The sequence below is a fragment of the Pseudophryne corroboree genome, chromosome 4 (assembly GCF_028390025.1).
Source record: "Pseudophryne corroboree isolate aPseCor3 chromosome 4, aPseCor3.hap2, whole genome shotgun sequence".
Taxonomy (NCBI): Eukaryota; Metazoa; Chordata; class Amphibia; order Anura; family Myobatrachidae; genus Pseudophryne; species Pseudophryne corroboree.
The window spans coordinates 869,826,506-869,851,206 of NC_086447.1; the positions used below are offsets into that span (position 1 = coordinate 869,826,506).

Here is a 24,701-nt window from a genome sequence, read left to right on the forward strand (position 1 = left end):
TTCAACCATTCCTGGGTATACCCTAGAAGCTGGCCCCCCACCCTGGGATCCCCCAGGGGGAGGCCCGCCCCGTCATGCGGCAGGCTTATCGGTCTTGGAAGCTGGCTGACGGGTAGCCCAGGCTCTTTTGGGCTTCGGCTTACCAGGTTTGGAAGTGCGGGCCTGCTTGTGGTACGCCTGACCTTTTGCTTTACCTGAAGGGCGAAAGGGGCGAAAGTACGTACCTTTAGCCTTCCACACAGAAGGAGCGGTATTTGGTAGACAGGCAGTTTTGGCAGTAGCCAAGTCAGCCACTATCTTATTTAAGTCCTCACCAAACAGAATATCTCCCTTGAAAGGGAGTACCTCCAGGGTTTTTCTAGAGTCCAGATCCACAGACCAGGATCTCAGCCACAATATCCGGCGAGCCAGGACTGACATAGTAGAGGCCTTGGCTGCTAGGATACCGGCATCCGAAGCCGCCTCTTTAATATAGCGAGAAGCTGTGACAATCTACGACAAGCATTGTCAGAGGAGATTTAAGTATCTAACTCCAAGGCCCACGCTTCAATAGCCTCGGCAGCCCATGTAGCTGCAATAGAGGGCCTTTGCGCAGCACCCGTGAGGGTGTAAATCGCTTTCAGACAACCCTCCACACGTTTATCCGTAGTCTCTTCTAGAGACGCGACGGTAGTGACAGGCAGAGCTCCATCCTGGCCACATGTGAATCCACTGGAGGAGGCGTTTCCCAATTCTTAGACAGCTCTGGAGCGAGGGGATAGCGAGCCAGCATCTTCTTGTGAGGCACAAACTTCGTCCCCGGGTTTTCCCAGGGTTCCTGACGTATATCCACTAGGTGGTCAGAGTGAGGTAAAACTTGTTTAACCACCTTCTGACGCTTGAACCTATCTGGTTTCTTAGGAGGGACGGATGGCTCGGGATCATCCGTAATCTGCAGAATTAACTTAATAACCTCCAAAAGATCAGGAACATCCACATATAAACTACCCTCCCCATCAGCCGTATCTGAGTCAGAACCTGTGGTGTCAGTATACGTGCCGTCTTCATCAGACGAGGTATCAGTGACAGCAGTGGATTGTGAGGAGACAAGCACTCACTTAGAGGACCCCTTGGACTTAGGCGAGCGATGGTCAGACTTCTTAGTAGTCAGGGACTGGTTCAACTTCTTTAACTGAGCAGATAAATCGTCTGCCCACGGCGGGTTAGCTGCAGGGACCACATACGGTTGTACCGGCATTGGGGGTCCCATACGGGGTGTTAGTTTATGAACTAGCGTATGCAGAAGCGTGGAAAAAGCGTCCCACGGTGGGTCAGTATGTGCCTCCGTTGCCACAGTCCCACTGGGGGGCAAGGAGCCCCCAGAACAAGAGCACACAGCTGCTATATTCTCCTCATATGGGTCTGTGGCTTCAGCAACACCGGCAGTGTGTTCAGCCCCAGAACAGTTACCCTCAGAAGCAGACATGATATAACTTGCAGTATGAGGCAACAGTACAATTATCAGCAGCACTATATCTCTAAACCCAAACCCCTGCGCAGTGTAGTCAGCACTAGCAGAGATAAAGGAGAGATATGGTGACTAAATCACAGAGAAAAATACGTAATACAGTATATCTTTGTGAAAATCCTAGATTAGATAAAACCTGACGCACCAAGCCCCCTCAGGTTATAGAATATAGGGATAGCAGGTTGAGTGAAAGACACGAAATGGACACCACTCAGCTATCAATGCACACACAGATAGTCACAGTTTGTACAATGCAGAGGTTATTACTGACAATAATACTGCGCTGGACTAGCTTACACAGATATATAACAAATGATATAACAGTACACAGTAAGAACTGGATGTATATCACAGGGTAATTGTACTAGAAAACCCTGACTAAGTGCACTCTTTCTTACTAACACTGACTAAAAAAGGCAGGTAGAATACTTAAGTGTCATGTAAAGTCACAGCACTGACAACCAGGCGGCTTTACATAGGAGGATTTGCCCAAGCAGTCCCAGGAACAGTGAGCTGAGGGATAATGGCGCCGCAGACACTGACAGGGAGTGAGGAAAAGACAGATATGCAGCTCCAGGGCAGGAACACTTGCTAGAAATGGCGCCCTGGGGCTGGGGGAGGGGCTTCAGGTCTAAGCCTTATCCCCTCTGCTGGCAAAACCACCGGGTACTGTGGGCGATATAAGAATTGGTTTAGAGAGAAAACCTGACCTGCGCCCATGCCCTGGTGATCTAGTGGGATCGCCTGTATCCACAGTGTCCACCGCCAGCGCACGCGGCCCGCCTCCCACTGACCGCACCGGATCGCGATAAAGACCAGGTCCCGCAAGCGGGACCCACTTACCACCTCCCGAAGCGCGGCCACGCGATCCTGGAGAGCCCCAGCTGTGTGTCTAACGTGAAGAAAACCGGAACCTCCGCTGTAGGTACCCGGCAACCAGGGCTCGGGAGTGTACAGCGCCGCTGGGGAGAGCTGGAGCTGCAGCAGTGAATGTCACAAGACATTTACCACCACTGCTGCCCTTGAAGTCTTCACTTTTTACCTCATAAAAAGCTATTCTTAGGGCTGCCTGGAGCAGCCCCTCTGTTAAGTGCCTGCTTACTGCAGAACCAACTTACAAAACTGAGCTCCTGTGCAGGGAGGCGGGGTTATAGAGGAGGCGGCGCTGTGCATTCTGGGAACAGTCAAAGCTTTGAGCCTGTTGGTGCCTCGGATCAAGATCCTACTCTACACCCCATTGTCCAATCCTTGTGGAGCCCAGTGTACCCCGCAGCAGAAATAACTAGTAATAAATAAATAAAATAATAAATTCAGCCGCCTGTGTTCCTCAATAGTGTGACATACAAGCCTAATGTTAGTATGAGGCTGATATGTGTGAAGAAACCTCGCTATCTGCAAGTGCGCGTTTATCCCCCGCAACCAGTCCTATTCCTATGTGAACATACAATGATAACAGCTTCATCTATCTCCAATATACATGTACAGTTGTGTCCTCTTACATCTTTGCTCCGTGCGCTACAAGTCATGTTACACGTAACGTGAGTGCCATGTGACTTTGCATTTTTCCGTCACGTTACACATCTTAGACACAAAATAATGTAATAGGATGCACAAGCAGCTTCTGTCTTGAAGTTGCGCCATGCTGCGAAGGAACTCTGTAGTACCAATAGTCTGTTTTTCCTTTTTTTTTTTACGCGAAAATGCGTCTTAGATGCAAAGTAATGTAATAGGACAGCTTCTGCTGATTAAAATGATATGCTGCATGCCTATATTCTGTGTGAGATTGCGACTACGTGGCATTTCGGATGCAGATAGATCCGCAATTACACACAGATTATAGGCATGCCGCATATCATTTTTTATTTATAGATTCTTTATTTTCACGTTTTTCAGCAGAAAAAAATCTCAAATATAAGACCGTAAACAACATGACTATTTGTTTCATATAGAACAGATCTGTGTAACTAAAACAAAGCAAAAAACAAAAGAGGTTCTATGCATTTTACAAGAACAAAAACAAAACAACAACAGTACTGAATCAAATAATAAGAGGTGGGAGGAAAGGATGGGTAAGACAAGGGTTGGGGTACCGGTAAGACGGTATGTAAGCTGGAGCATTTATACGATTCTGAACAATTTTCGGGGACTTGACATTAAGCATGGTTCGCCAGACTCAGTGCGGAGTATTCACGTGTGGTCTTAATGCAAGCCACGGATACCAGGTCAATGTATATGTGGAGTGTTTTCTAGAGCAGTGTTGTAGATATCCTCCATGTGCATGTAAAAGTCCGTTCTTTGACACCATTCCCACATCGTAGGTGCTGCTGTTGAGCGCCAGTGTACTGTTATCACCGCACTCGCTGCGTTACTTAGCTGCATATCATTTTAATCAGCAGAAGCTGTCCTATTACATTACTTTGCGTCTAAGACACACTTTCACGTAAAAAAAGCACAAAAAAAACTATTGGTGCTACAGAGTCCCACGGCGGCATGGCGCAACTTCAAGGGCTGTTCAGCGTGACTGCAGCAAGGATGTAAGAGTACACATCTATACATTGGCACACTCCTTTTGCAACACTGCTTCAGCAGAATTAGCATCACTAGTATTTAAAAGACAACAGTAAAAGTAGGGCTCCTACCTTTTGGACCAAAGAGGACTGCGTAGCATGGTTTGTGGCAGTAAGGCCGTCCATCGTGCTAGAGAAAAGAAAAAGAGGTTATTACAGCAAATTCTCCCCGGCATGTTCACAGTGACATAGAAGAAGTGTCCCCATCACCTCAGTGTATCATAATCAAGGGATACAAGCTAGATGACAAACTAACATGGAAACCCCTCTGGTTGGAGTGATTCAGTGGTACTGTACCTGGAGTTGATATGATCCGTCTTGCAATGAATCCCGCACTCTAATTCTGTATTTGTTATGATTTTTGGTTAGAGACTCTAATATTTATTTCAACAGGCCCCAACTTAACATCAGTTATCGTTCTGAATTTAGTGATGAGGTTTTAAATATTGACAGTAGCTATAGATTGCAAGCTCTTGTGAGCTTTCCACCATCATGTGCTCTTCTCTATTCATATAAATGAACATCTCATCCCCACTGCCAACGAAGGCAATAAACCTTGGTGCTCGGCCGGGGCAGCTTTTGAGGGTATTACGAGTGCAAATGCAGCACTGTTTATATAGTTTATATTCCATGTTATGCAATGTTTATATAGCTTGTATTCGACGTACTGCAATGTTTTGTACTGTCAATTTCTTGTTTTGTTTGCACCGTACTTTGTACTTGTGTACTTTGTAAGGCGCTGCAGTGCAGACCCCTTGTGGTGCCATATAAAGAATAATAGCAACAGTAGTAATTCTTCAAATAGTAAAAAGAAAGTTTTATTTTAAGTATAAAACACAGAGACAAGCTACTGGCAGACACTAGACAGTAACGCATGCAGACAGAGGTACTGTATGATACCGCACTAGACAGATGCCACTGGCAGGCATTGGACAGTAATGCATAGAGACAGAGGCTACTGAGAGGCATTGGACAGAACAGCTCAGAGACAGAGGCTACTGACGGGAACTGGACGGTACAGCACAGAGACATCAGCTGTTAGCGGGCGCTGGGCAGTACAGCACAGAGACATCAGCTGTTAGCGGGCGCTGGGCAGTACAGCACAGAGACATCAGCTGTTAGCGGGCGCTGGGCAGTACAGCACAGAGACATCAGCTGTTAGCGGGCGCTGGGCAGTACAGCACAGAGACATCAGCTGTTAGCGGGCGCTGGGCAGTACAGCACAGAGACATCAGCTGTTAGCGGGCGCTGGGCAGTACAGCACAGAGACATCAGCTGTTAGCGGGCGCTGGGCAGTACAGCACAGAGACATCAGCTGTTAGCGGGCGCTGGGCAGTACAGCACAGAGACATCAGCTGTTAGCGGGCGCTGGGCAGTACAGCACAGAGACATCAGCTGTTAGCGGGCGCTGGGCAGTACAGCACAGAGACATCAGCTGTTAGCGGTCGCTGGGCAGTACAGCACAGAGACATTAGCTGTTAGCGGTCGCTGGGCAGTACAGCACAGAGACATCAGCTGTTAGCGGTCGCTGGGCAGTACAGCACAGAGACATCAGCTGTTAGCGGGCGCTGGGCAGTACAGCACAGAGACATCAGCTGTTAGCGGGCGCTGGGCAGTATAGCAGGTTAAAGGCAGACACTCGGTATATCAGAGACACAAGCTATTAGCGGGGAGTTGGGCAGTACAGCACAGAGACACAAGCTGTTAGTGGGCACTGGATAGTATAGCCCAGAGATACAACTTAAAAGGCAGACACTCTGTATATCATCGACACAAGCTAAAGGCAGGCGCTGATTGGTACAGCACACAGACACAAACAGGACAAGCACAGTACAGCCCAGAGACACAAATTACCGAGAGGTGTTGGATAGAGGCATAAGGAACAGTTTTGCTGGACAGAACGTTTTGCAGATTAGTGAATGGCACGAGGGTTAAAGTAAAGTGAATGTAACGCTGTTTAAACAGAAAGTTCATCTAACTGCTGCAGAGCGTGGGACAGACTGTTAATTAATGATCCCATCTATTTGGGACTGCATTACATTCCACAAATTACTCGTATAGGGGCCCCCACAGGAGGCCCACGCTTCAACAAACATCAACAATAAATTGCATTACCAGCTCCCACATTTCCCATGCTCATCCAGTCCAAGCCGCAGAAAATTAGGTCACTGTCAGCATCTGTCACCTGACCGAGACCTTTGACAAATCCCAGCAAGACAGCTGGGGGGTTATCTTATATTAGGTAAAGGTATATTTACAATGATTCCCAATGTATGTTTCCATGTGTGACCTTTGAATATAGGGCCTAATTCAGCATGGAACGCTGCCGCAGCACACGTGCAGCAGCAGCCCTGCGCGTGTGCACACCGTGAGATGCGAAAGCATGTCACTTGTGCGAACGCCTCTGCCTGATTGACAGGCAGAGACGAGCGCGTGGCAAAAGGGGGACGACTCACCGTTTAAGGGGCGTTGAAGCATTGGGGGGGGCGGCCCGGATAACGAAGGCATGTCCAGACCACTTGCAGGTCGGGCTGCGGCATCTGCGCAGCCAACGCAGCCTGAAAAACATGGCGGGTAGCAACTAGAGATGAGCGGGTTCGGTTCCTCGGAATCCGAACCCGCCCGAACTTCAGGTTTTTTTACACGGGGCCGAGCGACTCGGATCTTCCCGCCTTGCTCGGCTAACCCGAGCGCGCCCGAACGTCATCATCCCGCTGTCGGATTCTCGCGAGGCTCGTATTCTATCGCGAGACTCGGATTCTATATAAGGAGCCGCGCGTCGCCGCCATTTTCACACGTGCATTGAGATTGATAGGGAGAGGACGTGGCTGGCGTCCTCTCCGTTTAGACTAGAGTACTAGAGAGTAGAGACTGAGAGACACAAATTTTGGGGAGCTACTAGGAGGAGTACTACTTGCTGCTGATAGTGTGACCACTGACCACCAGTTTAATTAATCCGTTCTCTGCCTGAAAAGAAACGATACACAGTGTGAGTGTGACACAGTCACATACCATATCTGTGCTCAGCCCAGTGTGCTGCATCATATGTAATTAATACTGTATATCATTATCTGACTGCTGAGTGCTCACTGCTCACACAGCTTAATTGTGGGGGAGACTGGGGAGCAGTTATAGCAGGAGTACATACATATTTTAAGTACAGTGCACACTTTTGCTGCCAGAGTGCCACTGCCAGTGTGACTGACCAGTGACCACTGACCACCAGTATATTGTGATTGTCTGCTGACCACCAGTATATTGTGATTGTCTGCCTGAAAAAGTTAAACACTCGTCGTGTGGTGTTTTTATAAACGCATTCTGCAGAAAGTGTCCAGCAGGTCCGTCATATACCTGTCCGGCTGCAGTACTAGTGTGATATATATAATATATATATATTTTATTTTTATCTCATTATCATCCAGTCTATATTAGCAGCAGACACAGTACGGTAGTCCACGGCTGTAGCTACCTCTGTGTCGGCAGTCGCTGGTCCATCCATAATTGTATACCACCTACCCGTGGTTTTTTTTCTATCTTCTTGATACTAGTAGCTTACTTTAGGAGTCTGCAGTGCTGACAGACAGTGTCCAGCAGGTCCGTCATTACATAATATATATACCTGTCCGGCTGCAGTACTAGTGTGATATAGATATATATATATTTTATTTTTATCTCATTATCATCCAGTCTATATTAGCAGCAGACATAGTACGGTAGTCCACGGCTGTAGCTACCTCTGTGTCGGCAGTCGCTGGTCCATCCATAATTGTATACCACCTACCCGTGTTTTTTTTTTCTTTTCTATCTTCTTGATACTAGTAGCTTACTTTAGGAGTCTGCAGTGCTGAGTCTGACAGACAGTGTCCAGCAGGTCCGTCATTACATAATATATACCTGTCCGGCTGCAGTACTAGTGTTATATATATATATATTTTATTTTTATCTCATTATCATCCAGTCTATATTAGCAGCAGACACAGTACGGTAGTCCACGGCTGTAGCTACCTCTGTGTCGGCAGTCGCTGGTCCATCCATAATTGTATACTAGTATCCATCCATCTCCATTGTTTACCTGAGGTGCCTTTTAGTTGTGCCTATTAAAATATGGAGAACAAAAATGTTGAGGTTCCAAAATTAGGGAAAGATCAAGATCGACTTCCACCTCGTGCTGAAGCTGCTGCCACTAGTCATGGCCGAGACGATGAAATGCCAGCAACGTCGTCTGCCAAGGCCGATGCTCAATGTCATAGTACAGAGCATGTAAAATCCAAAACACCAAATATCAGTAAAAAAAGGACTCAAAAATCTAAAATAAAATTGTCGTCGGAGAAGCGTAAACTTGCCAATATGCCATTTACCACACGGAGTGGCAAGGAACGGCTGAGGCCCTGGCCTATGTTCATGGCTAGTGGTTCAGCTTCACATGAGGATGGAAGCACTCAGCCTCTCGCTAGAAAAATGAAAAGACTCAAGCTGGCAAAAGCACCGCAAAGAACTGTGCGTTCTTCGAAATCCCAAATCCACAAGGAGAGTCCAATTGTGTCGGTTGCGATGCCTGACCTTCCCAACACTGGACGTGAAGAGCATGCGCCTTCCACCATTTGCACGCCCCCTGCAAGTGCTGGAAGGAGCACCCGCAGTCCAGTTCCTGATAGTCAGATTGAAGATGTCAGTGTTGAAGTACACCAGGATGAGGAGGATATGGGTGTTGCTGGCGCTGGGGAGGAAATTGACAAGGAGGATTCTGATGGTGAGGTGGTTTGTTTAAGTCAGGCACCCGGGGAGACACCTGTTGTCCGTGGGAGGAATATGGCCATTGACATGCCTGGTGAAAATACCAAAAAAATCAGCTCCTCGGTGTGGAAGTATTTCACCAGAAATGCGGACAACATTTGTCAAGCCGTGTGTTGCCTTTGTCAAGCTGTAATAAGTAGGGGTAAGGACGTTAACCACCTCGGAACATCCTCCCTTATACGTCACCTGCAGCGCATTCATAATAAGTCAGTGACAAGTTCAAAAACTTTGGGTGACAGCGGAAGCAGTCCACTGACCAGTAAATCCCTTCCTCTTGTAACCAAGCTCACGCAAACCACCCCACCAACTCCCTCAGTGTCAATTTCCTCCTTCCCCAGGAATGCCAATAGTCCTGCAGGCCATGTCCCTGGCAATTCTGACGAGTCCTCTCCTGCCTGGGATTTCTCCGATGCATCCTTGCGTGTAACGCCTACTGCTGCTGGCGCTGCTGTTGTTGCTGCTGGGAGTCGATGGTCATCCCAGAGGGGAAGTCGTAAGCCCACTTTTACTACTTCCACCAAGCAATTGACTGTCCAACAGTCCTTTGCGAGGAAGATGAAATATCACAGCAGTCATCCTGTTGCAAAGCGGATAACTGAGGCCTTGACAACTATGTTGGTGTTAGACGTGCGTCCGGTATCCGCCGTTAGTTCACAGGGAAGTAGACAATTTCTTGAGGTAGTGTGCCCCCGTTACCAAATACCATCTAGGTTCCACTTCTCTAGGCAGGCGATACCGAGAATGTACACGGACGTCAGAAAAAGACTCACCAGTGTCCTAAAAAATGCAGTTGTACCCAATGTCCACTTAACCACGGACATGTGGACAAGTGGAGCAGGGCAGGGTCAGGACTATATGACTGACAGCCCACTGGGTAGATGTATGGACTCCCGCCGCAAGAACAGCAGCGGCGGCACCAGTAGCAGCATCTCGCAAACGCCAACTCTTTCCTAGGCAGGCTACGCTTTGTATCACCGGTTTCCAGAATACGCACACAGCTGAAAACCTCTTACGGCAACTGAGGAAGATCATCGCGGAATGGCTTACCCCAATTGGACTCTCCTGTGGATTTGTGGCATCGGACAACGCCAGCAATATTGTGTGTGCATTAAATATGGGCAAATTCCAGCACGTCCCATGTTTTGCACATACCTTGAATTTGGTGGTGCAGAATTTTTTAAAAAACGACAGGGGCGTGCAAAAGATGCTGTCGGTGGCCAGAAGAATTGCGGGACACTTTCGGCGTACAGGCACCACGTACAGAAGACTGGAGCACCACCAAAAACGCCTGAACCTGCCCTGCCATCATCTGAAGCAAGAAGTGGTAACGAGGTGGAATTCAACCCTATATATGCTTCAGAGGTTGGAGGAGCAGCAAAAGGCCATTCAAGCCTATACAATTGAGCACGATATAGGAGGTGGAATGTACCTGTCTCAAGCGCAGTGGAGAATGATTTCAACGTTGTGCAAGGTTCTGCAACCTTTTGAACTTGCCACACGTGAAGTCAGTTCAGACACTGCCAGCCTGAGTCAGGTCATTCCCCTCATCAGGCTTTTGCAGAAGAAGCTGGAGGCATTGAAGGAGGAGCTAAAAGGGAGCGATTCCGCTAGGCATGTGGAACTTGTGGATGGAGCCCTTAATTCGCTTAACAAGGATTCACGGGTGGTCAATCTGTTGAAATCAGAGCACTACATTTTGGCCACCGTGCTAGATCCTAGATTTAAAACCTACCTTGGATCTCTCTTTCCGGCACACACAAGTCTGCTGGGGTTCAAAGACCTGCTGGTGACAAAATTGTCAATTCAAGCGGAACGCGACCTGTCAACATCTCCTCCTTCACATTCTCCCGCAACTGGGGGTGCGAGGAAAAGGCTCAGAATTCCGAGCCCACCCGCTGGCGGTGATGCAGGGCAGTCTGGAGCGACTGCTGATGCTGACATCTGGTCCGGACTGAAGGACCTGACAACGATTACGGACATGTCGTCTACTGTCACTGCATATGATTCTCTCACCATTGAAAGAATGGTGGAGGATTATATGAGTGACCGCATCCAAGTAGGCACGTCAGACAGTCCGTACTTATACTGGCAGGAAAAAGAGGCAATTTGGAGGCCCTTGCACAAACTGGCTTTATTCTACCTAAGTTGCCCTCCCACAAGTGTGTACTCCGAAAGAGTGTTTAGTGCCGCCGCTCACCTTGTCAGCAATCGGCGTACGAGGTTACTTCCAGAAAATGTGGAGAAGATGATGTTCATTAAAATTAATTATAATCAATTCCTCCGTGGAGACATTGACCAGCAGCAATTGCCTCCACAAAGTACACAGGGAGCTGAGATGGTGGATTCCAGTGGGGACGAATTGATAATCTGTGAGGAGCGGGATGTACACGGTGATATATCGGAGGATGATGATGAGGTGGACATCTTGCCTCTGTAGAGCCAGTTTGTGCAAGGAGAGATTAATTGCTTCTTTTTCGGTGGGGGTCCAAACCAACCCGTCATTTCAGTCACAGTCGTGTGGCAGACCCTGTCACTGAAATGATGGGTTGGTTAAAGTGTGCATGTCCTGTTTATACAACATAAGGGTGGGTGGGAGGGCCCAAGGACAATTCCATCTTGCACCTCTTTTTTCTTTCGTTTTTATTTGCGTCATGTGCTGTTTGGGGAGTGTTTTTTGGAAGGGCCATCCTGCGTGACACTGCAGTGCCACTCCTAGATGGGCCAGGTGTTTGTGTCGGCCACTAGAGTCGCTTATCTTACTCACACAGCTACCTCATTGCGCCTCTTTTTTTCTTTGCGTCATGTGCTGTTTGGGGAGTGTTTTTTTGGAAGGGCCATCCTGCGTGACACTGCAGTGCCACTCCTAGATGGGCCAGGTGTTTGCGTCGGCCACTAGGGTCGCTTAGCTTACTCACACAGCTACCTCATTGCGCCTCTTTTTTTCTTTGCGTCATGTGCTGTTTGGGGAGTGTTTTTTTGGAAGGGCCATCCTGCGTGACACTGCAGTGCCACTCCTAGATGGGCCAGGTGTTTGTGTCGGCCACTAGGGTCGCTTAGCTTACTCACACAGCTACCTCATTGCGCCTCTTTTTTTCTTTGCATCATGTGCTGTTTGGGGAGTGTTTTTTTGGAAGGGCCATCCTGCGTGACACTGCAGTGCCACTCCTAGATGGGCCAGGTGTTTGTGTCGGCCACTAGGGTCGCTTAGCTTACTCACACAGCTACCTCATTGCGCCTCTTTTTTTCTTTGCGTCATGTGCTGTTTGGGGAGTGTTTTTTTGGAAGGGCCATCCTGCGTGACACTGCAGTGCCACTCCTAGATGGGCCAGGTGTTTGTGTCGGCCACTAGGGTCGTTTAGCTTACTCACACAGCTACCTCATTGCGCCTCTTTTTTTCTTTGCGTCATGTGCTGTTTGGGGAGTGTTTTTTTGGAAGGGCCATCCTGCGTGACACTGCAGTGCCACTCCTAGATGGGCCAGGTGTTTGTGTCGGCCACTAGGGTCGCTTAGCTTACTCACACAGCTACCTCATTGCGCCTCTTTTTTTCTTTGCGTCATGTGCTGTTTGGGGAGTGTTTTTTGGAAGGGCCATCCTGCGTGACACTGCAGTGCCACTCCTAGATGGGCACGGTGTTTGTGTCGGCCACTAGGGTCGCTTATCTTACTCACACAGCTACCTCATTGCGCCTCTTTTTTTCTTTGCGTCATGTGCTGTTTGGGGAGTGTTTTTTGGAAGGGCCATCCTGCGTGACACTGCAGTGCCACTCCTAGATGGGCCAGGTGTTTGTGTCGGCCACTAGGGTCGCTTAGCTTAGTCATCCAGCGACCTCGGTGCAAATTTTAGGACTAAAAATAATATTGTGAGGTGTGAGGTGTTCAGAATAGACTGAAAATGAGTGGAAATTATGGTTTTTGAGGTTAATAATACTTTGGGATCAAAATGACCCCCAAATTCTATGATTTAAGCTGTTTTTTAGGGTTTTTTGAAAAAAACACCCGAATCCAAAACATACCCGAATCCGACAAAAAAAATTCGGTGAGGTTTTGCCAAAACGCGGTCGAACCCAAAACACGGCCGCGGAACCAAAACCAAAACCAAAACCCGAAAAATTTCAAGTGCACATCTCTAGTAGCAACCTGCCTTCGCAGCTGGGCTGTGTAGGCAGAGCGTTACCCTAAACATGCGAAAGCATCACCACTTTACGATGCTTTCGCATGTTTGCGGCAGGGGGGCAGGGCCAGGCATGCGAGGTGGACTTGCCCTGTGCTGGGCGGCCCCCCTGCATGTCAGTGCAATGGATCGTAGACGTGCGATTTTCCGCACATCTACAATCCATGCTGAATTAGGCACCATAGTCTAGCCACCAGGAACATCATACTGACATTATGGGGTATATTCCATTAGGGTCGGATCCATTCCGACATGAATTTGTCGGAATGGATCCGACAACACCTATTCAATCCCATCTCAATTCGACTTTAAAAAAAGTCTAATTGAGTTGAGACCTGTGAGCGGAGGCGAGGGGGGAGACCAGCGGGGACATCCGCGGGCAGACGGAGGAGAGCAGCGCTGCAGAAGGATGTCTCACAGCCGCCTGGCCTCACGGCAGTGTCCACCCGGCTCCAGCAAGCGGGACCTCACTTGCTGGAGCCAGGTGGAAGCTGCCGTGAGTGGCGCGGCTGTGACACATCCTCCTGCAGCGCTGTGCTGTAGCGCTGCTCTCCCCTGTATGCCCGCGGCTCTCCCCCCTCTCCTCCTCTCAGTCCGACTTTTTTTTTTATCTCAGACTGAGATGGTCGGAAACGGGGCCAAATCCTGACGAATTTTGCCCCGTTTCCCTCAAAAGTACGTGAATCGGCAGCTATACCGCCAATTCACGTACTATTCAACAAGTCAAATTCCCCGACTTGTCGAATAAAAATGCTCGGGACTGAATAGGTCGAATCACGATTCAACCTTAAAAAGTCGAAAACTGCCATCTTTTCGACACTAATTGAAAATACCCCTATGTTTGTCCACCACCATTCCCGGTCACCGTATGTGGAATCCTGCAGAAGCATCAAAATAAAGAACAACTGCCAGCCAGCCTTCCAAGATAACCAGATCCATCCAACATTCAGTCACCTCACAGCACTGAGGTCTTGGGTTCAATTCCCATCACGACCCTAACTGTGTTAAGCTTATATATGTTCTCTCCGTGCCGGCGTGGGTTTTCTCCAGGTACTCTGGTTTCCTGCCACACTCCAAATATATACTGGTGGGTAAACTGGCTCCAGACGAAAAAATAACCTTAATGTTTAGTGTACATGTGCTAGGGAATATAGATTGTAAGCTCCACTGGGCAGGGACTGACGTGAAAGGCCAAATATTCTCTGTAAAGGCACTGCAGAATATGTATGCGCTATATAAGTATCTGGTGATAAATAGTAGTAAAGTCCAGCCGCCTCCCGCCTCCACACAACAGACATACAACATTCAGCCACCCCTCCACACAACCAAAACACAGACATCTAGCCACTTCATCTTCTACGCACAATACATTTAACCACAATACTTGTAGCACAGTGGTTAGCATTGCTGCCTTGTAACACTGCGTCATGTGGTTCATTCTGTATGAATAGTGTATTGTGTCTCCGAGGGAATAGTGTCCTGTTTTCCACCTAAAGTGCAAAAACATAGTTTATGGGTAGGCTGGCTGCTGAATAAATCCCCCTAGTGTGTGTATGAGAGAGTGTTCCAGCATGTGTGAGACGGTGTGTTAGTAGGGAACACAGACTGTAGCTCCGAGGAAGCAGGATGTGATGTGTAACTTTATATATCTATATATCATTATTTAAAAACAAGGTTCCCACATATAATTGCCAGCCTCCCCCTCCTCCCCCAGCCACTTACACATGAACATTCCAGCTGGTGGAGGAGCTCTCTGGGTTATTTTTAAGTATTCTTCCTGAGATGTCAGATTGACCAAATGCCAACCTCAGGAAATTCCTCCATCTCACAGCAGAATTCTGTGTTCATACACAGAGGCCGTCTCCTTCCAGGGATATACTGTACAACGTACAGATTCATACAACATACAGATTCCCATAGAGGGCCACACGATATGCAGATTCATATATATATACACGTCTACATAACTTGCAGTTTAATATATGTGTGGTTACATGAATTACAGACTTATATACAGATTATACCCACGTACAGATACTTTAAACATACACATGTCCTGTCCATTCACGTTCTTAGGGGGTAATTCAGATCCGATCGCTGCTGTGCGTTTCCGCACAATGGGCGATCAGGTCCTAACTGCGCATGGGTATGCACCGCAAAACGCACGCGCATCGGACTACAACAACGGGCATCGCCGGTCAGCGAGGGGATGGTGCGATTAATCCGATTGCACAGGCGTTTGCACGGTGATTGACAGGAAGAGGTTGTTTGTGGGTGGCAACTGAGCGTTTACAAAGAGTGTCCGGAAAAACGCAGGCGTTTTCAGGGAGGGTGTCTGACGTCAGCTCCAGCCCCGATCAGCCTCTTCTCATCGCACTGTAAGAGTAAGTCTTGGGTTGCGCAGAGACTGCACACAGTGGATTTTCACAGCTCGGCATACACATGCAATTGCACAGCGAATTTACACTCCCCCTGGAGGCGGCGACTATCTGATCGCAGGACAGCAACATTACCAGCCCAGCGATCAGATCTGAATTACCCCCTTAGTCCTATCACCTCTGGTTACAGGAAGCCACTGACCCTATGTACATTACACTGCAGGCTGTAAAGTGCTGGCAGTATTACAGACATCCCTTTATTTCTCATGCTGTACTTTAATGATCTGACAGTTATAAAAGACATGACTTTGTTACGGCTCTGACCGTGGTTACACAGCCAGCAGAAGATCATTGTGTGGATACAATGGCCATGAAGTTTACGTGTTGGTTGATTTACCGTTTCATCCTGGAATTTGCCGGCTAATGGCACAAGTAGTAACGAACTGCAGGATCATTTGCCGGGAAACACTTCATTTGTCAGTTTGTTACATTACCGGCAGAGTGTGGGAACCAGGTGACTTTACGGGATCACATAGATTTATAACTGGGGGAGATACCTGCTGGCACTATTTGTGCATAACACAGTACATCCAGGATTTGTGGGATGGAATTCGACCCCAAGACAATGGATGCATGGACTCCAGTAATATGATAAAAGGCTCTCTTCCTAGCTTCATACCCAAAGAACTACTGTATCAGCTGTCCTCAGAGTAGAACATGGACTCAATGGAAGTTCTGGATGTATGTCTGGGTTACTGGTGGAACTCTGCAGCAGACATGAAACCATGGATGGTGGTGGGACAAGTCAGTGAAGTCTGGTTTTGTGTAAGGTGAACACCGGACTGGGCAAGAACAGCATGAACCAGGCCAAGAGGAAGGATCACTAACGCAGTGTCCAAAATTGGGCTGTGATCCTGACATGACATCACAAATGTGGAAGTGCACACCTAGACAGGTATGTGTCACGATGTACTGGCACACTGTTAAGTGATGGACACTGCTGCTTCCCACGTTTTGAAGCCTGTGTGCACGCAATCCCTAATCTCATCCTGTCTGTACATATCCTGTCTTTATGGGACAATAGCATTGTCCAGTCTGTCTTAAGTCTTCAGAGCTCACACAGGTCTCAACACGCCTGACGCTCTCCTGAGACATTCACTCTCAAGCATCTGATTCCAGACAATCTCAGCACCTCTATGCAGCCGGCACTTATAAGGTGTGGGAAGACGACTCCTTGGCGTCTCCTTCTCCAGACAGACGCAATACCCAAAAACTAAGCAGAAGGATCTCCTCACACCCTACAGCATCACTAGAATAACGCACCGCTGATTGGCAATGAGAGGGCTCCTAGTATGTGCAGTGCAGGTTAATGGGTGAAGGAGAAAGGTGTTGGACCAGCTAAGGACGATGCAGTTATGGGAGTCTGGGACCCTCAGCTATTCTGGCACTGATCCGATATCAGAAAGCAGGTCAGTGCCTCTCACCTGATGCGGATCTTACCTCAGCGTGACCGCCAGCAGACAGGATCTTGTTGCAGAGTTCACATTTCAAGCAGAAACGGTGCCAGTTTTTCCCCAATGAGCTCACTTTCTCCGCTGTGTGAAAACAGAGACACAGAACATGCTGAATTATTTCTCTCCAAGTCCTCTCTTGTGTTTTATTTATATATAGTAAATTGATGTGCGCTGATTACACAGACAGTAACTGCAAAACAGGATAGAGTATTGGTACCCATCAGGGTGCAATAACGGGGTATGGATACTCATCAGGGTGCAATAACGGGGCACGGGTACTCATCAGGGTGCAATAACGGGGTATGCATTAACAGAAGAAGTGTGGATACTTATTGGGGCCATATGAGGGGGTGTGGGAAGGAACTTATCAAGGGGTAATAAGAGGGAGCAGGTACTCAGAGTGGTAATATGGAGTTGCAGGTATTCATCAGTGGGTAATAAGTACTGAAGTATCAAATACTTAAAGTTGACCAAGTAGCTGCAGATACTTAGGGTGCAATAAGGGGGTGTAGGTACTATGTAATTATCACGATGTAACAGAAGGAAGTATAGATGTTAGGCAGTGGGGTGTAATGATGTGGGGAGCTCAGTCAGGGACAAAGTGGGGTGTAATGATGTGCGGGAATCAGACACAGCGGGGTGTAATGATGTGGGGGGGGATCAGGGACACAGCGGGGTGTAATGATGTGGGGGGGGGGGGGGGGGGGATCAGGGACACAGCCGGGTGTAATGATGTGGGGGGGGGGGGATCAGGGACACAGCAGGGTGTAATGATGTGGGGGGGGGGGGGGGGGAGATCAGGGACACAGCCGGGTGTAATGATGTGGGTGGGGGATCAGGGACACAGTGGGGAGTGATGATATGAGGGGGATCCGGCTCAGGGACACAGTGGGGAGTGATGATATGAGGGGGGTCCGGCTCAGGAACACAATGGGGACTGATGATACGGGGGGGGGTCCAGCTCAGGAACACAGTGGGGAGTGATGATACGAGGGGGTCCGGCTCAGGAACACAGTGGGGAGTAATGATATGAGGGGGTCCGGCTCAGGGACACAGTGGGGAGTGATGACATGAGGGGGGTCCGGCTCAGGGACACAGTGGGGAGTAATGATATGAGGGGGGTCCGGCTCAGGGACACAGTGGGGAGTAATGATATGAGGGGGGTCCGGCTCAGGGACACAGTGGGGAGTAATGATATGAGGGGGGTCCGGCTCAGGGACACAGTGGGGAGCAATGATATGAGGGGGGTCCGGCTCAGGGACACAGTGGGGAGCAATGATATGAGGGGGGTCCGGCTCAGGGACACAGTGGGGAGTAATGATATGAGGGGGGGTCCGGCTCAGGGACACAGTGGGGAGTAATGATATGAGGGGGATCCGGCTCAGGGACACAGTGGGGAGTAATGATATGAGGGGGGTCCGGCTCAGGGACACAGTGGGGAGTAATGATATGAGGGGGGTCCGGCTCAGGGACACAGTGGGGAGTAATGATATGAGGGGGATCCGGCTCAGGGACACAGTGGGGAGTAATGATATGAGGGGGATCCGGCTCAGGGACACAATGGGGAGTAATTATATGAAGGGGGGTCCGGCTCAGGGACACAGTGGGGAGTGATGACATGAGGGGGATCCGGCTCAGGGACACAATGGGGAGTAATGATATGAGGGGGGTCCGGCTCAGAGACACAGTGGGGAGTAATGATATGAGGGGTTCCGGACACAGTGGGGAGTAATGATATGAGGGGTTCCGGCTCAGGGACACAGTGGGGAGTAATGATATGAGGGGGTTCCGGCTCAGGGACACAGTAGGGAGTAATAATATGAGGGGGGTCCGGCTCAGGGACACAGTGGGGAGTGATGACATGAGGGGGATCCGGCTCAGGGACACAATGGGGAGTAATGATATGAGGGGGGTCCGGCTCAGGGACACGGCGGTGAAGGGGGTGCCCTGCAACATCTCACTCACCGAAGTAGACAGCAGTGTGACAGCGCGGACACACCGAGCTCATAGCGGCGGCTGCTCCGGGACAGATGCCGCTGCCACTGTCTGTACGCTCAGCGCTGCGGCTGCTGCAGGACGGGTCTGTAGCTGTGCACACACTACGCTACACACTACTACTGAGATAGGACCAACAGCCCCCTGTAACCCCGCCCGGAACACGCCCCCTCCGTATAGGGACACGCCCGCGTGATTATCCCGCCCATTTTCTTTATCATACGCTGTATACGCGGTGTAGTAGAGTGTATCATGCCCTCCAACATTTTACATTTAAATAAAAACCGGTACAAATTAGGAAAGGGCCGTGGCCACGGGTAAAGGGTATGGTATATAAAAACAGTATATGACTATGCATAATATACACAGTATTTACACGTGTATATATATATATATATATATAGAAACACATGCAAATTATGTACACACAATGGGCGGGATCAGAGGTATAGCTACTAGCTAGGTACCATGGTGCCCGAAGCAAGGTTATTTTTCGGCGCTCCCTCCCCTAGACCTTTTAGCGCTCAGGGCAAAAGTTTCTTCTGGGCACCCTCACCATGTTAAAAACAGGGACAGTGTGCGCCGAAGGCACACAACAAATATATAGGGCCATGGCTTCATGGGGAAGGAGCATGGTCACAGAATAGTACCAATTCACATTATACTGCTTAGTAGTACTCCTTATACACGTTACACCACACAGTAGAGCCCCTTATGTGACGTAACACCACAGTAGAGATGCTTATGTGGCATACTAGAATGTTAGCAGATATTGGAAAGTTCCTAAAGCCATTTCATTCTTATCAGTGAGTGGGGGAGTTTATGGACCCAAAACCAGTTCTGGCAGACCCTGTGACATGTAAGAGGTTAGGACAGGAAGTGTAGGGGGGGGGGTTTTAGGACAAGGAACAAGACACAGGCTACAGTTCAGTGTGAGCTGAGGCCTGAGGATGGAGGGCACAGGCTAAGTGTCCAGGAGAAACGCAGTCTGGGGACTGTGGAACAAGCATGGTACTCCACAGTCCCTGGCATTATGGAGAGAAGAGCAGCGTGTGGGTCATACTTGCCTACCTTACCCTCTCCATGAGGGAGAAAATGCTCTGTTCCTGGACTTTCCTGGTAATGTATGATTGCCATCACCTGTGGTGAAACACCTTTGTTATCAATTAACTAGCTCACCACAGGTGATGGCAATCATACATTACCAGGTAAGTCCAGGAACAGAGCATTTTCTCTATCGTCCTAGTGGATGCTGGGGTTCCTGAAAGGACCATGGGGAATAGCGGCTCCGCAGGAGACAGGGCACAAAAAGTAAAGCTTTTCCAGATCAGGTGGTGTGCACTGGCTCCTCCCCCTATGACCCTCCTCCAGACTCCAGTTAGATTTTTGTGCCCGGCCGAGAAGGGTGCAATTCTAGGTGGCTCTCATAAAGAGCTGCTTAGAGAAAGTTTAGCTTAGGTTTTTTATTTTACAGTGATTCCTGCTGGCAACAGGATCACTGCAACGAGGGACAGAGGGGAGAAGAAGTGAACTCACCTGCGTGCAGGATGGATTGGCTTCTTGGCTACTGGACATCAGCTCCAGAGGGACGATCACAGGTACAGCCTGGATGGTCACCGGAGCCGCGCCGCCGGCCCCCTTGCAGATGCTGAAGTAAGAAGAGGTCCAGAATCGGCGGCTGAAGACTCCTGCAGTCTTCTAAAGGTAGCGCACAGCACTGCAGCTGTGCGCCATTTTCCTCTCAGCACACTTCACACGCAGTCACTGAGGGTGCAGGGCGCTGGGGGGGGGCGCCCTGGGAGGCAAATGAAAACCTATTAAAAGGCTAAAAATACCTCACATATAGCCCCCAGAGGCTATATGGAGATATTTAACCCCTGCCTGTATTCACAAAATAGCGGGAGACGAGCCCGCCGAAAAAGGGGCGGGGCCTATCTCCTCAGCACACGGCGCCATTTCCTCTCACAGCTCCGCTGGTCAGGACGGCTCCCAGGTCTCTCCCCTGCACTGCACTACAGAAACAGGGTAAAACAGAGAGGGGGGGCAAATTTAATGGCAATATCTTGATATATATAAAGCAGCTATAAGGGAGCACTTATTATAAGGCTATCCCTGTCATATATAGCGCTTTTTGGTGTGTGCTGGCAGACTCTCCCTCTGTCTCCCCAAAGGGCTAGTGGGTCCTGTCTTCGTTTAGAGCATTCCCTGTGTGTCTGCTGTGTGTCGGTACGTGTGTGTCGACATGTATGAGGACGATATTGGTGTGGAGGCGGAGCAATTGCCAAATATGGGGATGTCACCTCCTAGGGGGTCGACACCAGAATGGATGCCTTTATTTGTGGAATTACGGGATAGCGTCAACTCGCTTAAGCAGTCGTTTGACGACATGAGGCGGCCGGACAATCAATTAGTGCCTGTCCAGGCGCCTCAAACACCGTCAGGGGCTGTAAAACGCCCTTTGCCTCAGTCGGTCGACACAGACCCAGACACAGGCACTGATTCCAGTGGTGACGGTGACCAATCAACCGTATTTTCCAGTAGGGCCACACGTTATATGATTTTGGCAATGAAGGAGGCGTTACATTTAGCTGATACTACAGGTACCACTAAACAGGGTATTATGTGGGGTGTGAAAAAACTACCTATAGTTTTTCCTGAATCAGAAGAATTAAATGACGTGTGTGATGAAGCGTGGGTTGCCCCTGATAAAAAGCTGATAATTTCAAAGAAATTATTGGCATTATACCCTTTCCCGCCAGAGGTTAGGGAGCGCTGGGAAACACCTCCTAGGGTGGACAAGGCGCTAACACGCTTATCAAAACAAGTGGCGTTACCTTCTCCTGAGACGGCCGCACTTAAAGATCCATCAGATAGGAGGATGGAAAATATCCAAAAAAGTATATACACACATGCAGGTGTTATACTACGACCAGCTATAGCGTCTGCCTGGATGTGCAGTGCTGGGGTAGTTTGGTCAGAGTCCCTGATTGAAAATATTGATACCCTGGACAGGGACAATATTTTACTGTCGTTAGAACAAATAAAGGATGCATTTCTTTATATGCGTGATGCACAGAGGGATATCTGCACACTGGCATCACGGGTAAGTGCTATGTCCATTTCGGCCAGAAGAGCTTTATGGACGCGACAGTGGACAGGCGATGCGGATTCAAAACGGCATATGGAAGTTTTGCCGTATAAAGGGGAGGAGTTATTTGGAGTCGGTCTATCAGATTTGGTGGCCACGGCTACAGCCGGGAAATCCACCTTTCTACCTCAAGTCACTCCCCAACAGAAAAAGGCACCGACTTTTCAACCGCAGCCCTTTCGTTCCTTTAAAAATAAGAGAGCAAAGGGCTATTCATATCTGCCACGAGGCAGAGGTCGAGGGAAGAAACAGCAACAGGCAGCTCCTTCCCAGGAACAGAAGCCCTCCCCGGCTTCTACAAAAGCCTCAGCATGACGCTGGGGCTTCTCAAGCGGACTCGGGGACGGTGGGAGGTCGTCTCAAAAATTACAGCGCGCAGTGGGCTCACTCGCAGGTAGATCCCTGGATCCTGCAGATAATATCTCAGGGGTACAGGTTGGAATTAGAGACAGATCCACCTCGCCGTTTCCTGAAGTCTGCTTTACCAACGTCCCCTTCCGAAAGGGAGACGGTTTTGGAAGCCATTCACAAGCTGTACTCTCAGCAGGTGATAGTCAAGGTACCTCTTCTACAACAAGGGAAGGGGTATTATTCCACTCTATTTGTGGTACCGAAGCCGGATGGCTCGGTAAGGCCTATTCTAAATCTGAAGTCCTTGAACCTGTACATAAAGAAGTTCAAGTTCAAGATGGAGTCACTCAGAGCAGTGATAGCGAACCTGGAAGAAGGGGACTTTATGGTATCCTTGGACATCAAGGATGCGTATCTCCACGTTCCAATTTACCCCTCACACCAGGGGTACCTCAGGTTCGTTGTACAAAACTGTCACTATCAGTTTCAGACGCTGCCGTTTGGTTTGTCCACGGCACCTCGGATCTTTACAAAGGTAATGGCCGAGATGATGATTCTTCTTCGAAGAAAAGGCGTATTAATTATCCCATACTTGGACGATCTCCTAATAAGGGCAAGGTCCAGAGAACAGCTAGAGATGGGATTAGCAATATCTCAAGAGGTGCTAAAGCAGCACGGATGGATTCTGAATATTCCAAAATCCCAACTAATGCCGACAACTCGTCTGCTGTTCCTAGGGATGATTCTGGACACGGTTCAGAAAAAGGTTTTTCTTCCCGAGGAAAAAGCCAAGGAGTTATCCGACCTGGTCAGGAATCTCCTAAAACCAGGAAAGGTGTCTGTACATCAATGCACAAGAGTCCTGGGAAAAATGGTGGCTTCTTACGAAGCAATTCCATTCGGCAGATTCCATGCAAGAATTTTCCAAAGGGATCTGTTGGACAAATGGTCAGGGTCGCATCTTCAGATGCACCTGCGGATAACCCTGTCTCCAACGACAAGGGTATCTCTTCTGTGGTGGTTGCAGAGGGCTCATCTATTGGAGGGCCGCAGATTCGGCATACAGGATTGGATCCTGGTGACCACGGACGCCAGCCTGAGAGGCTGGGGAGCAGTCACACAAGGAAGAAACTTCCAGGGAGTGTGGTCGAGCCTGGAAAAGTCTCTTCACATAAACATTCTGGAACTAAGAGCAATCTACAATGCTCTAAGCCAGGCGGAACCTCTGCTTCAAGGAAGACCGGTGTTGATCCAGTCGGACAACATCACGGCAGTCGCCCATGTAAACAGACAGGGCGGCACAAGAAGCAGGAGTGCAATGGCAGAAGCTGCCAGGATCCTTCGCTGGGCGGAGAATCACGTGATAGCACTGTCAGCAGTGTTCATCCCGGGAGTGGACAACTGGGAAGCAGACTTCCTCAGCAGACACGATCTTCACCCGGGAGAGTGGGGACTTCATCCAGAAGTTTTCCACATGCTAATAAACCGTTGGGAAAGACCAATGGTGGACATGATGGCGTCTCGCCTCAACAAAAAACTGGACAGGTATTGCGCCAGGTCAAGAGATCCGCAGGCAATAGCTGTGGACGCGCTGGTAACACCTTGGGTGTACCAGTCGGTGTATGTGTTTCCTCCTCTGCCTCTCATACCAAAGGTATTGAGAATCATAAGGCAAAGCGGAGTAAGAACGATACTAGTGGCTCCGGATTGGCCAAGAAGGTCTTGGTACCCGGAACTTCAAGAGATGGTCACGGACGATCCGTGGCCTCTACCTCTAAGACAGGACCTGCTTCAGCAGGGACCGTGTCTATTCCAAGACTTACCGCGGCTGCGTTTGACGGCATGGCGGTTGAACGCCAGATCCTAAAAGGAAAAGGCATTCCAGAAGAAGTCATTCCTACCTTGATTAAGGCAAGAAAGGAAGTCACCGCGAAGCATTATCACCGCATTTGGCGGAAATATGTTGCGTGGTGCGAGGATCGGAGTGCTCCGACGGAGGAATTTCAACTGGGTCGTTTCCTACATTTCCTGCAATCAGGATTGTCTATGGGTCTCAAATTGGGATCTATTAAGGTTCAAATTTCGGCCCTGTCAATATTCTTCCAAAAAGAATTGGCCTCAGTTCCTGAGGTCCAGACTTTTGTCAAGGGAGTACTGCATATACAGCCTCCTGTGGTGCCTCCGGTGGCACCGTGGGATCTAAATGTAGTTTTAGATTTCCTCAAATCCCATTGGTTTGAACCACTAAAAGATGTGGATTTGAAATATCTCACATG

At 49.1% G+C, this 24,701-nt stretch overlaps 1 protein-coding gene across 2 annotated transcripts in view; it reads right to left on the reverse strand.

Annotated features, from left to right (window-relative positions):
* The window catches only part of CRIP3 (cysteine rich protein 3), a 54,882-nt gene extending 35,819 nt beyond the window's left edge, over positions 1–19,063 (reverse strand). Inside the window, exons 1-3 of one of the 2 annotated variants that reach the window (XM_063918761.1) lie at positions 18,897–19,061; positions 16,918–17,012; positions 4,147–4,204 (exon numbers count right to left, since the gene is read on the reverse strand). In XM_063918761.1, coding sequence (XP_063774831.1) covers positions 4,147–4,204; positions 16,918–17,012; positions 18,897–18,939 — 196 coding nt within the window. In that variant the 5' untranslated portion in view covers positions 18,940–19,061. Of the gene's footprint in view, positions 1–4,146; positions 4,205–16,917; positions 17,013–18,896 lie in introns of both variants that reach the window. The other variant, XM_063918762.1, reaches the window with a different exon arrangement.
* Positions 19,064–24,701: the final 5,638 nt, after the last annotated feature.